This window comes from Podarcis filfolensis (genome assembly GCF_964270895.1).
Source record: "Podarcis filfolensis genome assembly, chromosome: 3".
Taxonomy (NCBI): Eukaryota; Metazoa; Chordata; class Lepidosauria; order Squamata; family Lacertidae; genus Podarcis; species Podarcis filfolensis.
The window spans coordinates 86,186,792-86,200,218 of NC_139606.1; the positions used below are offsets into that span (position 1 = coordinate 86,186,792).

Below are 13,427 nucleotides of genomic sequence, written 5' to 3' on the forward strand. Positions count from 1 at the left end.
ACCTGATGTGCCAAACAAACCCCCACACAGGCAGCTGCAGGTTTCTGTTCCTGAAAGCTCTGGAATCTTATTGAATTCTTAAGAACAACAACAATGGACCGCAATTTCGATTGCTGTTCCTCCTAAAAAATTACCTAAAGCTACCATCCTGTGCACACTTACTTGGGCAAGCCGTATTGACCCCAGCAGTATTTACTTCCCAGTTTAGACTACAAGTATCTAAAGCAAAGCTGGCTAGCCTGTGACCCTCTAGATGTTGCTGGACAACAACTCCCATAATCCCTGATCATTGGCGATGTTGGCTGAGGTTGGTGGGAGATGAAATGAAACAGCATATGGAAAACCATAGGATGCCCACCCACTAAACTAGACCTCACACCGAAACTAGACACACTCCCACTCAAAGAGAGGAGGTACCTGACTCACATGCTCCGCTGTTGACTCCACTTGTAGGTACAATACACTGAATCTACAAAATCTTTATTTTCAGCTGGAAACAGCAAGTTCCTCATTTCATAGTGAGTTTCCATCTAGTTGTCCTACATGTAAACCAAACGAAATCCAAGAGAACATCCACCCCATATAATTAAAAAAGGAGAAGCAGCTAAACAAACTATCCAAGGGTGAGTATTGCCAAACCAGTAACTGGTTACTGTGTCATGAAACAGCAATTTAGATAACTATTTTAGAGGAGTCATTAATTGTAGTTAAAGAGACATGTTCAGTCAACACAGATGGTTTAAGAAACAGCATGGATAACTGGGGAAAAAACTCTTCACCACCCCAATGTACTGTAATCTGCTTTTGATTCTGCACAACAAGCACACTGTCTTATAGTGCAAAGAATCTGGAGTTGTAACACCAGTTGTATTGCATGGGTGATACAGTTTTAGTTCACATGTGAACCTTTACATGCAAATTATATCTCATTTTCAGTCTGTGTCTCTTTTCGGGTTGCATCCTATTATCTGCTTCCACTGGTTCCTCATTTTTAATCCTTAACTGCAAGGCTTTTCAGTTCTCAAGAGTGGGATATTAAACTTTATAAACAAACAATAAAACTCAGTAGCATCATCCCAGTTCTTTCCCAACACTGCTCCAGAGGATTTTGCAGTTGCGGGTGGTAGCAAGAAGCACACCCAGTTCTGCACAGCTGGTCTTCAAACTTGCTGGATCACGTATGTGTGTATTTCATACGCGGATCTGTGTACCCAAGTAGAAAAAGTGAGGTTCTGTTTTAAGGCTGCTGAAGGAGGTAGAGAGAGATGCCTCCTTGCATACTTTCACTTTAATGGCACAAGACCCTGAAAATGCCAGCATATTCCATATGTAAGTTCCATATTCAGGAACTTACATTTTTCAAAAGCTTAACTAAGGCACAAAATAGAGCCTTTATTATCAAACTTCGGTTATCCAAGTCCACATAAAAGACAGGGCCTTATCTGGCCCCACTCTGATGTGGTCAGGAGGACTGCCAGCAATAGAGGATTAGTGGTAGCACTGAATTGCTCCCTAAAGCTTTGGTGTGCTCCATATAGCCCAAATCAGACCTAATGCATAGTATTCTCATTGAAAGAAACTTCGGCTTATTAAAGCATGAGATGTTCTCCTCTTCATTCTCCTGGGAGTTTAGATAAAATGAAGCTGAATGAGAAGAAATAAAAAGCTGCTTGGACATTTAACAGTGCTTTACAAATGAGTCATGTGCTGCTCTCAGTTTAATGTGGTTAATAGCCCTAAATTGAATTATGTTAATTTAATATAATTTAAATCCAGATTAATGTTGAGGCTTTGACACATAACTTGCATTAAAAGTGCAAAGGTTTGTCTAAACTGCATTTGGATACCAAGGTGTAACTTATGGGAAAACTGAACAAGTTTGTTTCATTATAATTAGTAGGACAATCAGTCTTACAGTACAAGCTAATGATATCTACTCAAATGGAAGTCGTGTGGAATTCAATAAGGCTTAGGGCTTATAAACATCCACCTGCAGAAAACCAGAATTGACATTTGCTCTGGTTTAGCTGTACAGAGTGGTTTTCCCAAGGGAAGCGCAGGGCTAAATAAATAAATAAATGCATGCTTGGAGTGTTAAAGTATGGACTTCTGCTTGGAAAGAGTGAGGCAAAAGGCAAGTGAGGACGAGCCCTTAGTCTCAGGTAAGTGGGGCTAGAACTTAACTCATACAAATCTGTTATTTGTCAGTTAGGAGGTTTTACTCTGTTCTGTCTGGAAAGAGGATATACTATTTCAAGGATGTAGTTTGAGTTCTAACTGCCATTTTCCTAATTTATTTGAATTTCAATATTTGGGGGGGGGTTGCAAAGAATGCTATTTAAGGTCTGGCTCTGTGTAAAATAAACCTACTTCCTGTGCTGTCATGGGTTCTAGTAATAAAAAATAACCACGGAAGGCAAAAAAAAGGAAAGGGGGGTTTCCGTCTGTGGTTCTTCAGAAAAGGTAACATGTAACCAGCTACAAGTCTTGATATGATTGCTACAGAAACTTTTTGAAATGCTGTTATCGTTCTTACAAAGACACAAACAGGCTAGTCAAATGACATATTATGTAAATTCCTTCCAGTAGCAGCTTAGAGACCAACTAAGTTTGTTATTGGTATGAGCTTTCATGTGAATGCACACTTCTTCAGATACACACGAAAAGCTCATGAAAGCACAATACTACAATACTGTCTTATTTATTTTATAGCACAGTACATTGATTACTGCTTTCATTTTATGGATCAATGGTCTTGTTGGATAGTAAAATTCATGTTAAATTGCTGTTTTTAAAAGTCTGGAACAGATTAATCCGTTTTGCATTACTTTCTATGGGAAAGCGCACCTTGGTTTTGGAACGCTTTGGTTTTGGAATGGACTTCCGGAATGGATTAAGCTTGAGAACCAAGGTACCACTGTACAGAAAGCCCTAGAAAGTGTTTCAGTGTACTATTAGAACCAAGCCTTACAGTGACAAGTGAGCTTTGCAATTTCTTTACATTAAAATAAACACAAAGACTGCATATGCACAAGGACTGTGCCACTGTGATACTGTACCTTAATGCAATCACATCCTCTAGTTAGTAGCATACCACTAACCCCATGGTGGAGTGCAGTATTGAACAGTCTTGCTTTTAGCGCTGGGTTGTGCCTGCAGGATATACTTCTGCACTCAGAACTTCAGGCTTCACACAAATTGTTGCTGCTTTGTGGTTGGGCTTCATATGACAGGCCTAGCTGCACGTGCTGATAAGCCATTCAAAGAACTAACATGATCTGCTCTTACTAAGATCTGTATTAGATGCAAGCAGCTAAGATAGGCAAACGTGCCCTTGAAAAATATGACCAGGAGGACGCATTTTGCTGGAAGCAGCAAATTTCTACTAATTGCTCTCTTTTCTCCCTGTCCTCAGTTTCTGTAGCTTTTACATCTGCTTAGTACAAAAATAAATACATATTATCCCTGCTCACCTCAACAGTGCAGGAAACGGATGTCTCAAACTTCTTTCTTTTAGCCAATTTTGTATTTTCAGGAACCACTGAAAATGTAACACCCTTCTTTTGAAACAAGTGCAGCTGCAAGCGCTGTTGCATCATAAAGCCTGAAACTGGATCGACTCAATGATGTGTGGGCCAGAAAAAGGAGAGCAGCTGTTGGGGCTTCTGTCCAAGTAAGCAGCTGTCCATACTGGAGGAGGTCTGGATATGCATTCTTAAGATGTCTGTAAAATGGAAGCTTGGCTACTCCCTAAACATTTCATGTTACTACTACTATTACATGATTGACCTTAGCTGTACATCTCAATTGGAGAAAATATGTAACGCTGCTGCATATATTCAGAGGTGGATTTAGGGGAGCACGACCAGTTTGCCCACACTGGGGGCAGAGCTGAGAGGGCGCCACAACAGTGACTTATAGAATGTATGTTGAGAGGCGGTATGTGCGCGCGACCAATTTTTGGCATTGCACAGGATGCCACTGAAATTTGCAAGTCTAAGTCTGCCACTGATACATTTCGGGGGGGCATTAAGTAAAATTGTAACTATGTGTCAAAGTCTTTCTGGAAGTTTTGACAAAATAGCTAAGTCCAGGAGTTCGTGAGCTTGCTAGTTCTGGATGAGGCTGCATTCCCTCTGAAAGAATGGCTACATAGCTTTCAGGTCCTCTTGAATCAATCTTTGTCATTGTAGGACCAAGCAACCTCTTTGGCAAGGAGCACCTACCATCAACTTAGGCTGGTACACCAAGTATGTCCTTTCCTGAACAGGGCTAGCTTGGCCACCATGATCCATGCATTGGTATCCTCACAACTGCACAACTGTAATGTGCTTTCTGGGGGGCTTCCCTTCAGACTGGTCTGGAAGCTGCTGCTGCTGCAGGATACTGCAGTGAAGTTGTTAAATGCAGCACATAATTACATCTGCATTGAGGAAACTGCTCTGGCTGCCTATTCGGTACTGGACTATCTTCAGTGTGTTGTTACCAATACCTAACTAATACCAAGGCATTATTACTGAACAACTTGGGATGAGATTAAAGCAGATTTCAGGTAAATGAATTAAGTAAATAATGGATTGCATAGTGCAAATGGCAGAAATAGTGGTTCTCTCAGGCGTTGTCCTAGAGCTGAAGATATCTCAGTAGTTCTTTCCAAGTTTCAGGAGGAGTTAATGTTGCTTCAATTCCACCAAGAGTGTACAAGATACACATTTACTTGGATATAGATGTTGTGCTTCCTCTTCTTCTTCTTTCTTATGTCTTTTTTAAAGTACCCAGGGTGGGGTAAGAGACCGCTCTGGCGAAGATAGCATCCTGTTCTTTGGAAGAAGCCACAAACTTGTTGTTCACATTTAGGTTTATCTAGGCTTCCTGCAGCTGCTTCTTCCCACCCCCACCCTTTATCCAACTGGGACAATCAATGGTATGTATCTTGAAAGGTCATGATAGCCATTGTCCTTAACTCACTGTCTGAAATATAACTGGCTCAGCTCTTGGCCAATCTGCTTTAGTGTATGTCAGACAGAAGTTGGAGTGAGGGTATCAAAATAGTAGGAATGTAAAATGTAATATGGCTAGCCCTACAGACCTCTACATATGTAGGCTTTCCACTGAATATATCTACACACCATGCATGAAAAGGGGCTTATACTAGTCATGGGGTTGAGAGACAGAGCTTATCCAGACAATGAAGTCATGCTGCTACTCCATCCTTTTGGAGATAAGTCCTGCAACTCTTAATTCAAAGACAAGTTTTCATTATATAATCAATAAAAACAAAAGGTGCCAGGAGTCATCTTGCTGACTTCCACTCTTTTTTAAAAAAGCTGGATGAATTGTGCTCCCATGTATGATAGGGGAAGCAGTCGCACTCCAAGGAATAGCAAATTAGTTTCACAGCAAATTCTGTATTCATCTTAATTTACTTCAGCCCTTACACCCCTCCTTGTAGGCAGGATCTTGGATGTTCCGGTCCTAAATGGCATATGCATTTAGGAAATAAGATGCCCATGGCATTTGCTGAGCTACATAGAATACTGCAAACTGCCCTGTGATCCTTGGATGAATGGCAGTATATGCATTTTAATAATTATAATAATTTTGACAGCACTCCAAATTGCAATGGCTCACTTGCTGAGGGAAAAAATCTCATTTGCTCAACAACAATATAAATGCTTATTGAGATGTGGAGAAAAGAAAGCCATTCTACAGCTTCTTGCTATAAATGAAGGTGGAAACATTCCTTCCTCAAAGCAAGTATGGCAGGAGCTGGGACACTTTGGCCCTCCAAATGTTGTTGGATTACAACTTCCATCATTCTTGACCATTGGCCATGCAAACTGGGACTGATAGGAGCTGTAGTCTAACAATATCTTGAAGGCCACAGGTTAAATACTGTTATTGGGAGTGTGGTGTGCCTGCTCCTCTCTTCTTCCTCCATCAGCAACAATGCAGATGTTAACATCTGTTTAATTGACATAGCAATATAACATGTAATCAAGTTCTTGTTGAAAAATAAATTGGTACGTGACAAACGCTATAGAAAGAAAGGCGGAGGGGAGGGGGGAGAAAGAGGAAGACAAGAGGTGCACAATTTCTAATTTGCACAAGACACAGAACCAAGGAAATGATGCAACAAGCTACCCATGTTTCTGTGACTCAGTGGTTGTTCATAACATGAGTAGGGTGATGTGCTTTAGTGGCACCTCAAGGGTCTGTGTCTGGAAATATGGAACCCAAAATTTTCCAGCAATGACAGAAGTCTACACAGGAAGGCATTGGGGTGCATCCTCAACTTCCTGTAACTGTTTTTACTCCAGGGAAGAAAGCGCTTTGCTTCCATTTTTTTGAAAATAGGGTCTTGTCCCATTTAGTTATTAATACTAGTTTGGCAGTTATGCCAGGAAGGAAGAAAACCTGCTCTCAGGCAATTCCACTTTCCCAAGTTCTTAATAATTATCCAGGAAATAAAAATTCACAAGTGTCTCAGCTGTTTCACTCACCAAAGTGTGTAAACAGTTACTGGCTACTTATTTTTTAATGTTTGGAAGTATAACTCCTATTGGACACATGCTATGATTCTTGGCTAAACAATTTTACACAATAGGGTAACAGGGACCTCTCCAATGCAACTTTGAACAACAACAAAGTAAAAAAAAAAGGCAAGCAAACAAAATTAAATGCAGGATCTGCATCTGAGTTCCAAGCTGATCAACTCCATCAAGATTTAACATACCCAATTAAGCCATTTTGCATTTATAATGATTTTTTACAATCATATTTTTTATGGCAGCCTCTCACTTCAGTTTCACAAGTCAAAGTCATGTCAATACAAGAGGAATCAGAGGCTGAGAATTTTCAGCTGTTTCAGAGGGAATAAGTACAAAGGCTGAAGAGTATATTGCCAAAATACATAGGTCTTCTCTCAAATCTTCAGGATTAACAGATCCATTATGGCCTAAGTTTTTGTGTCTACCTCCTCAGACATATGAACTACTATAATCAGTTGGAAGATGTGCGAATATTGGAACGAGGGGCATTGCAAGAAAAAGGACATGAAATACAAAGGGGTAGATTTTGTGATTGCAGTACTGATGTGAAATGTAACAAATTATTTTGTTAAATTTCTGCTGCATGTATTTAGTGTTGAGCATATATTGCTTGATTGTAATAAAACCTCTAAGCAGTTAAGGGGTGGGGTAGCATTAATGTTAAGCTTTGAAATAGCAGTTCACACATCACCAGTTAGTATAGACTTGTCCTTCCTTGTAACAACCTATGAGCTTTTTAAAAATTCTCAGCAAACTTACTTCAGAGTAACCCTCAGTGAACCCAATGGGAACAGAAGGTTCACTTACTTCAGTGCAATGCAATGAATTTATGTGCGCTACCATATACATGATTTGCATCACCCATTCTTGCAACCTCCCACCAATCCTCTGCATCCAGCCAGTCCCTGATACAGGGGTAAATATCAGATGTAATAGAAGCTATGGTTTCCCACTATGTGAATGTGTATCCAGTTTGCACCTTTACCCCCTCCTCTCTCTTCCTTGGGTGTGCCTCTGAGTTGGAGAAAAACTTTTGCTTGCAGGTTTTTAACAAACCACAGTTCCTCATTATGTCTGAATTCATGGAACTGTGGATTGTTTAGTGAAAATAAGCCAGAATTAAATCATGATTGCAAATCCTGGTTTGTTCTAACAAATGTAAAACTTTAGTTAGGACATAACAGAGAACTGTGCTTAGTATAAAACTGATCTCCTCATGGGTGCAAAAGAGGAAGCAAGCACAATGTTCACTGTGGTTTATTCATAAGTGAAGATCATTAAGACTGAATTAGGCCTATGTGTGTTCTAAATCATAATCCCAGAGCTGGTTCAAGCTTCTGCCTAAGGCAAAGGAAGACATGGCACTCCCTATTCCATGTACAGAAGCTGGCTGGACTGGCATTTGAATTTTTCTTCAGTGTTGGTGATGGAGTTACACCTGAGAGCAGCAGACTAGCCTAGTGTGCAGGGCTCTGCCCTCCAACACTATGCTACCAGTCTCAGAGTTGGCTGCTTCACTGTGCTCACATTCAGTGCTGCACATTCACGGGTCAGCAGTAATCCACACTTCTCACTACTTCCATCCTAGCCCATGGAGTAGCACTTTGTGCAGCATAGCAGCATGATAGCTGCTGCAATGTCAGCAGAAGAGGTAGAGTCAGGTCACAAGAGAAGTGACAAATATCCCCCTAAGCTGGGTATTTTATCTCAGTTGCATCCTCAGCAATGAAGAACTCACATACACAGCCAGACCCTATTCATGTTTACTTACATGTCAGCTTACTCCCAGCTAAATGCATGTAAGATTGCAGCCTATGAACATTTAGTAACTTTGTGCAATTTCAAATTAAAACATGAAGAGCCCTAACTAAAAACAGGATACAAGAAATAGAAACCTGACATGAGACTTCACTGTAATAGAGTGGAGAGAAACAGATAACAGTACATACAGGACAGAGTACGGTTGGGGAAAACCAAAGGCAAGTGGAAATTAATGAAGGGATTCAAGCATGGGCACAACATGAGCAAAAGGGGAAGGAGATAGATGTACCAGCAGCATTTCTGAATTCTGCTGAAGAAGAACTTTGAAAAAGAAAGAGGAAGTTCTAGCCCCTTGAACAGGAAGCCTCTGAAACTTTTACTTATAGGAACATGTAGCAATGATTGTGCAAGATCAAGAAGCATATTCTGTGTGCAACATCTTATACATGGAAGGCGAATGATCATAGCTTTACAGTGTTATAAAATTTGGTGACAATGACCCCTCAGGCAAAATACTGAGAGATTATTTAGCTCAACAACTACACAAAACCCATTTCCAATGAAAAGGAAGGTAAATGCCAACAGGTTTTCTTGAATTTCCATCCCATGCTGAAGAGGTACTTTTCACGTTGTTGTTGTTTTTAAATAAACTTGATTGATTTTCCTCTAAAGCCAAGCAACTAGTTCCTCTGAAAACTAGCCATGACTAGCTCAGTTCACATTACGGAATGTTATCCCAGTGAATCCAGTGGTCAGAATATTTTCATTTTGACTTCAATAAAAGCAATGCTATATGATAACAATGAGTGAATTTATTGTAAGCCCATCCATCCTTTTTTCAAATTGGAAAACTGGATCCATTCCATGTATCCCCCAAAACAAGTGAAAACAGATAGACAGACATGCAGCCTGGGCTGTATAAATTGATTGACCCTTATTGCATAACCCTCTACAGTTATATTAACTTCAAAGTGATGAAGCACAGGAGGAATAAGATATATACCAATGACCCTTTCCGTGGAAGCCCTGCACACAGGCTTTTCACCTCCCCACAATTGGCTTGGGGGTGTCTGTGTCAGAAGAACCTCCAGAACAGTGCAGAAGGGTGGAATCATTCCATCTGACAAACCTTCTGCTTGTGCAGATGGAACGCTTGTAATAGTGCACGTTTAATTCCACCCACAAACACTAAGAACATAAAGAAGAGCCCTGGTGAATTTCCTACCAATCAGCATCATCAGATAACCCTGGGTATTAGGAGGAAGGCTAGAAATACTTCTCTGTCTTCACACCATTATATACCTCTATCATGTGCCCCCTTCTGTACCATTTCGTCAGATGTTGCAACCTTTCCACATAGGACAAATGTCTCCAGGCCCTTGAGCATTTCCGTTGCCCTTTTCAACTTCAGCAGCAGATGAAAGTGCTATGAATACGCCAGAAGAACAAGCTTTTCTAAAAGCACACACACACCACAGAATGCCTGTACCTTCCTGTATTTCATGACATTTTGGCCTCCCTCTTTTATAATTTCCCAGCTATATCTGTATACGTAATACATGCATATATGCCAGTTATTATAACATCATCAATGCACATGGTGCTTTACAGGGTACAAAAAGGGTCAGGTCCCTGCCCTGAGGAGTTTACAGTTACAGGAGCTTGCAAAACTGACAATGTTTCATGCATAGGACAGACAAAAGCTGGTCTACAAAAGCTTATGCTGCAATAAAGACTAGCTTTCAAAGGTGCTGCAAGACTCTGTTCCAGAACCAGTAACATGTCCACTGCTATATACTACTAGAAGTTCAGTGAGGATTCAACCTAAATGATATTTTATGCAGCTGCAACAAGAATCCTGCAGTTCTTTATTTTACTGTCTGGCCTCACACTCTGTGCAAGCCAGAGCTTAACAAAAGTGCCAGGCAAACTTTCCACATAATGGAGCTTATGAAGCATATAAGAAGAGACAGGCAAACAAAGAAAAGGATCAAGGGCAGGAACTATTCAGCATCATCCTTTGTTTCCGGATCTCATGTGGCTCAATCAATGGGGCTCCTGCAAGTTGAGCTCTTTGAGGACTGGAATCTTTCTATTCACATTCAGATCTACCAGAGTATCCATACTGAGCAGATAATGAGAAAACATTCTAGAGAAGCTAGAAGTTGCAGGAAGGAATATTTCCCAGTGAATTAATTTAAACAGATGTTCACCTTTGAACTTTCAAGAGGAAAACACTCATGCACCCGCACACAACTCAGTTATCCAGATGCAAAGCATGAAACAGGTGTTTTGCTTATTACTATACAAGCCTTGCCATTCAAATATTGAAAGAAAACTTAAAACTGCACAATGTTTTAAGGACACATCACGAAGTTTCCCCTCTCTCCCTGTTTGCACTTGCTTTCTTTTTATAATCTCTTCCGCGCTTTTCACCTGCTCACAGGCTTAAAAGTTGTACTGATAACATCTGTACAACATTTGAAAAAGAGGAAACGAGAAACTAAGCACCTGCTGCTGACATAAAACAGTACAAAACTGTGCTGGGCCTGCCGCTTAGAAAAGTCACAATAACAGCCACCGGCAACGTGTGACTGAGGAGGAGTTTACAGAGGGGAAAGAGTGTGACAAACCAATTGAGTCTGAGCACTCTGGGGAAAGTCCAGTTCTTAAACGCTGCTTAACAGATAAACGCCTTTGTATGTCGAGAGGGTACAGTGAGAGGGCTCGGAAAGGGTGGGGAGAATGAAATAAAAAGACTGCTGTTACAAGTGAGCTTCGCGTTGAATGCCACATTTAGTGTGTGTGTCCCCCCCCCTTCAAAGAACGATTTGTTCTGCAAACACATACTCCCAACCTCGGATCGCTCCTGGTGTTCATCTACTGTACTTTGAATTTGGTTCATGCATTGTTAGGTTTGTGCAATTTAGGGAGGGAGGAGGTGCAGGGTTTGAAACGCACCGACAGAGCTAAACAATAACCCATGCTTTCATTCAAAGGGTTGGCTCCTTCCCCCAGGAGGAACACAATGATGTCCCCCGTGTAAGGGGGGGGGGACTCTCTGTGTGTAGGGATGGGTGGTATTTCCCCTTTTTATTTCGTGTGCGCTCATGTCCTCAGGTGCCATTTGCTTAGGCTTATAATGCAGTACTCTTTGAAGTCCTCCGCTTTGGAAACCTCCAGCGTGACCGTCGGTTCACAGAAGGTGGACAAGCCGCCACACTCCAGCCCAGCCCAGCGACTTCTCCATCGGATTTCTTTCTGAAGAGCAGCTTTCCCCCCCGCTCCCAAACTCACCTGCAGGATCTTGTCCAGCCCTTCCTGGCCCAGGCAGGGGAAATCCTTGAGGAGTTGCGTTTTCTTGTCCTTGTAGCTCTTCGTCGCTTGCTTCCAGTAAGGCTGCTCCAAGACTTCGAAAATCGCTGCTCCGATGGACAGGTAGAAGATGATCGCCGACGTGAGCAGGGGACCCCTGTCGACCATGGCGGCGCCCAGTGGGGGACGCTCAGCGACAGCGAAAAGGAGAGGCGGCCGCCGGGATGTGCCTGGCGAGGGAAGCGGAGAGCAGACCTGAGCTCCCTCTGGAGAGAATGCGAGGGACTCTCGCGCGCCGCCTTGCCTTAGCCTGCCTGCCTCTGCTCCCCACCCCTTCCTCCTCCCCGAAGCCCCTCTTTTTATTTGCCTCTCACTTCATTCTGCTCTCCTCCCACCGTCTCCTCCTCCTCCTCCTCGTCGCTTCCCCCCACCGAACCACCCGTTCTTCCGACGGTCCTCCTTTCTCTGCCTGCGTCTCTTTCGCTGTTTGAATTTGGTGCCCTTCTGCTCCCCCACTCCTCTCAACCAGCGGCGCATGCGGAGCCGTTACCGGTTGGCCGGTGGCGGCGGCGGCTCCGTTCTCCCGCCTCAGAGACGGAGGCAGCGGGGAAGCCTCATTCAGCCCGCCTGTGTCCCATGTGGCGCGCGGACTCCGTGTCCCGGCGCGTTCCGTGGCAGTGGCGGCGGCAGCAGCGGAGGGAGGGCGCCGTGGTCGCCACGCCGCGTGCGGCAACAGCCGTCTCTTTCTCAGCTTCTCCCAGCCCGCGCTCGGCAGCGCGCTCTCTCAGCACGGAGTGGCCCCGGCCCGCCCTGAGAAAAGCTATTTAGGAGCGGAGCGCCCGCCCTGCGCGGTGCCAGCTCGTGGAATGGTCAGAGCTAGCTGCTGCCACCGCCTGGGCGGGGTGAGCTGCGCTCCTCGGCAGTTAAGCGAGGTGCTTGCTTGCTCTTACGTTGACCTGGGTGGGAGCTTACGTCAAGTGTGTGTGAGTGTCTGTCGTCTGTCTGTCTCTTCCACTCTCATATTCCCGCCCTCCGAGGGCTGAAGAAAAAAAAAAGTGGATTTAAAAGTTTTTTTTTAAAAGGTGGATTTAAAAGTTCAAAAGGGTAGCCACGTTCGTTATCTCAGATAAAATGATCACTCTGGAGCTGAAGCTCATCTGTATGCTTTACGCAGTGCTTGAAAAGGAATGATGATGATAATGAATAAAATAAAATAAAATAAAATAAAATCCTTTATCCGCAGATCTCAGGGCACAAGAATACAAGATAAAAACACAAAAAGTAGTGTGCAGGCCTGGTTCCCTTGGCAGCAGTGCGTTTTGTTGGGGGTCTCCATGCTGCACCCCAGTCGTTGCCCCACCACCAAATGACAGAGGGCTATCTATCTCCCTCCCTTTCTTCCCCCCTTTCCACTCAAGGAGCTCAGGGCAGTGTACATGGTTCTCCCCTCCTCACTTTATCCTCACCACAACCCTGCGAGGTAGGTGAGGCTGGGAGGCTGTGGCCGGTTTAAGGTCACCCAGTGAGCTAATGCCGGTCGCCCAGATCAGAGTCCATTGCTAACCACTGCACCAAGCTGGCTGCCAAATAATAATGGTGGGTGGGGTTGCCTTCCTCTAAGCATGAGTTGGTTGACTTTGCCCTGGTGCAGCTTCCCAAAGAGAGAGTCCAATCACCTATGGCTGCTCGCTCACCCTCTGTCTCTAGGGGGTGAGTGACAGGCACGTTGCATCAGTGCAACTGATACCCAAAGATTCTGCTTCCCCAGCATCTCTTACAAATTCAATGGTGGCTGGTGCT

The 13,427-nt window shown here is 43.3% G+C and overlaps 1 protein-coding gene across 1 annotated transcript in view; it reads right to left on the reverse strand.

The window, feature by feature from the left end:
• Window positions 1-12,586, reverse strand: part of KCNK5 (potassium two pore domain channel subfamily K member 5) — a 37,715-nt gene extending 25,129 nt beyond the window's left edge. The window contains exons 1-2 of the mRNA XM_083604554.1: window positions 12,178-12,586; window positions 11,610-11,857 (exon numbers count right to left, since the gene is read on the reverse strand). Of these exons, the coding sequence (XP_083460680.1) occupies window positions 11,610-11,795 (186 nt within the window). The 5' untranslated portion in view covers window positions 11,796-11,857; window positions 12,178-12,586. The remainder of the gene's footprint in view (window positions 1-11,609; window positions 11,858-12,177) is intronic.
• Between the last annotated feature and the right edge of the window lie 841 nt (window positions 12,587-13,427).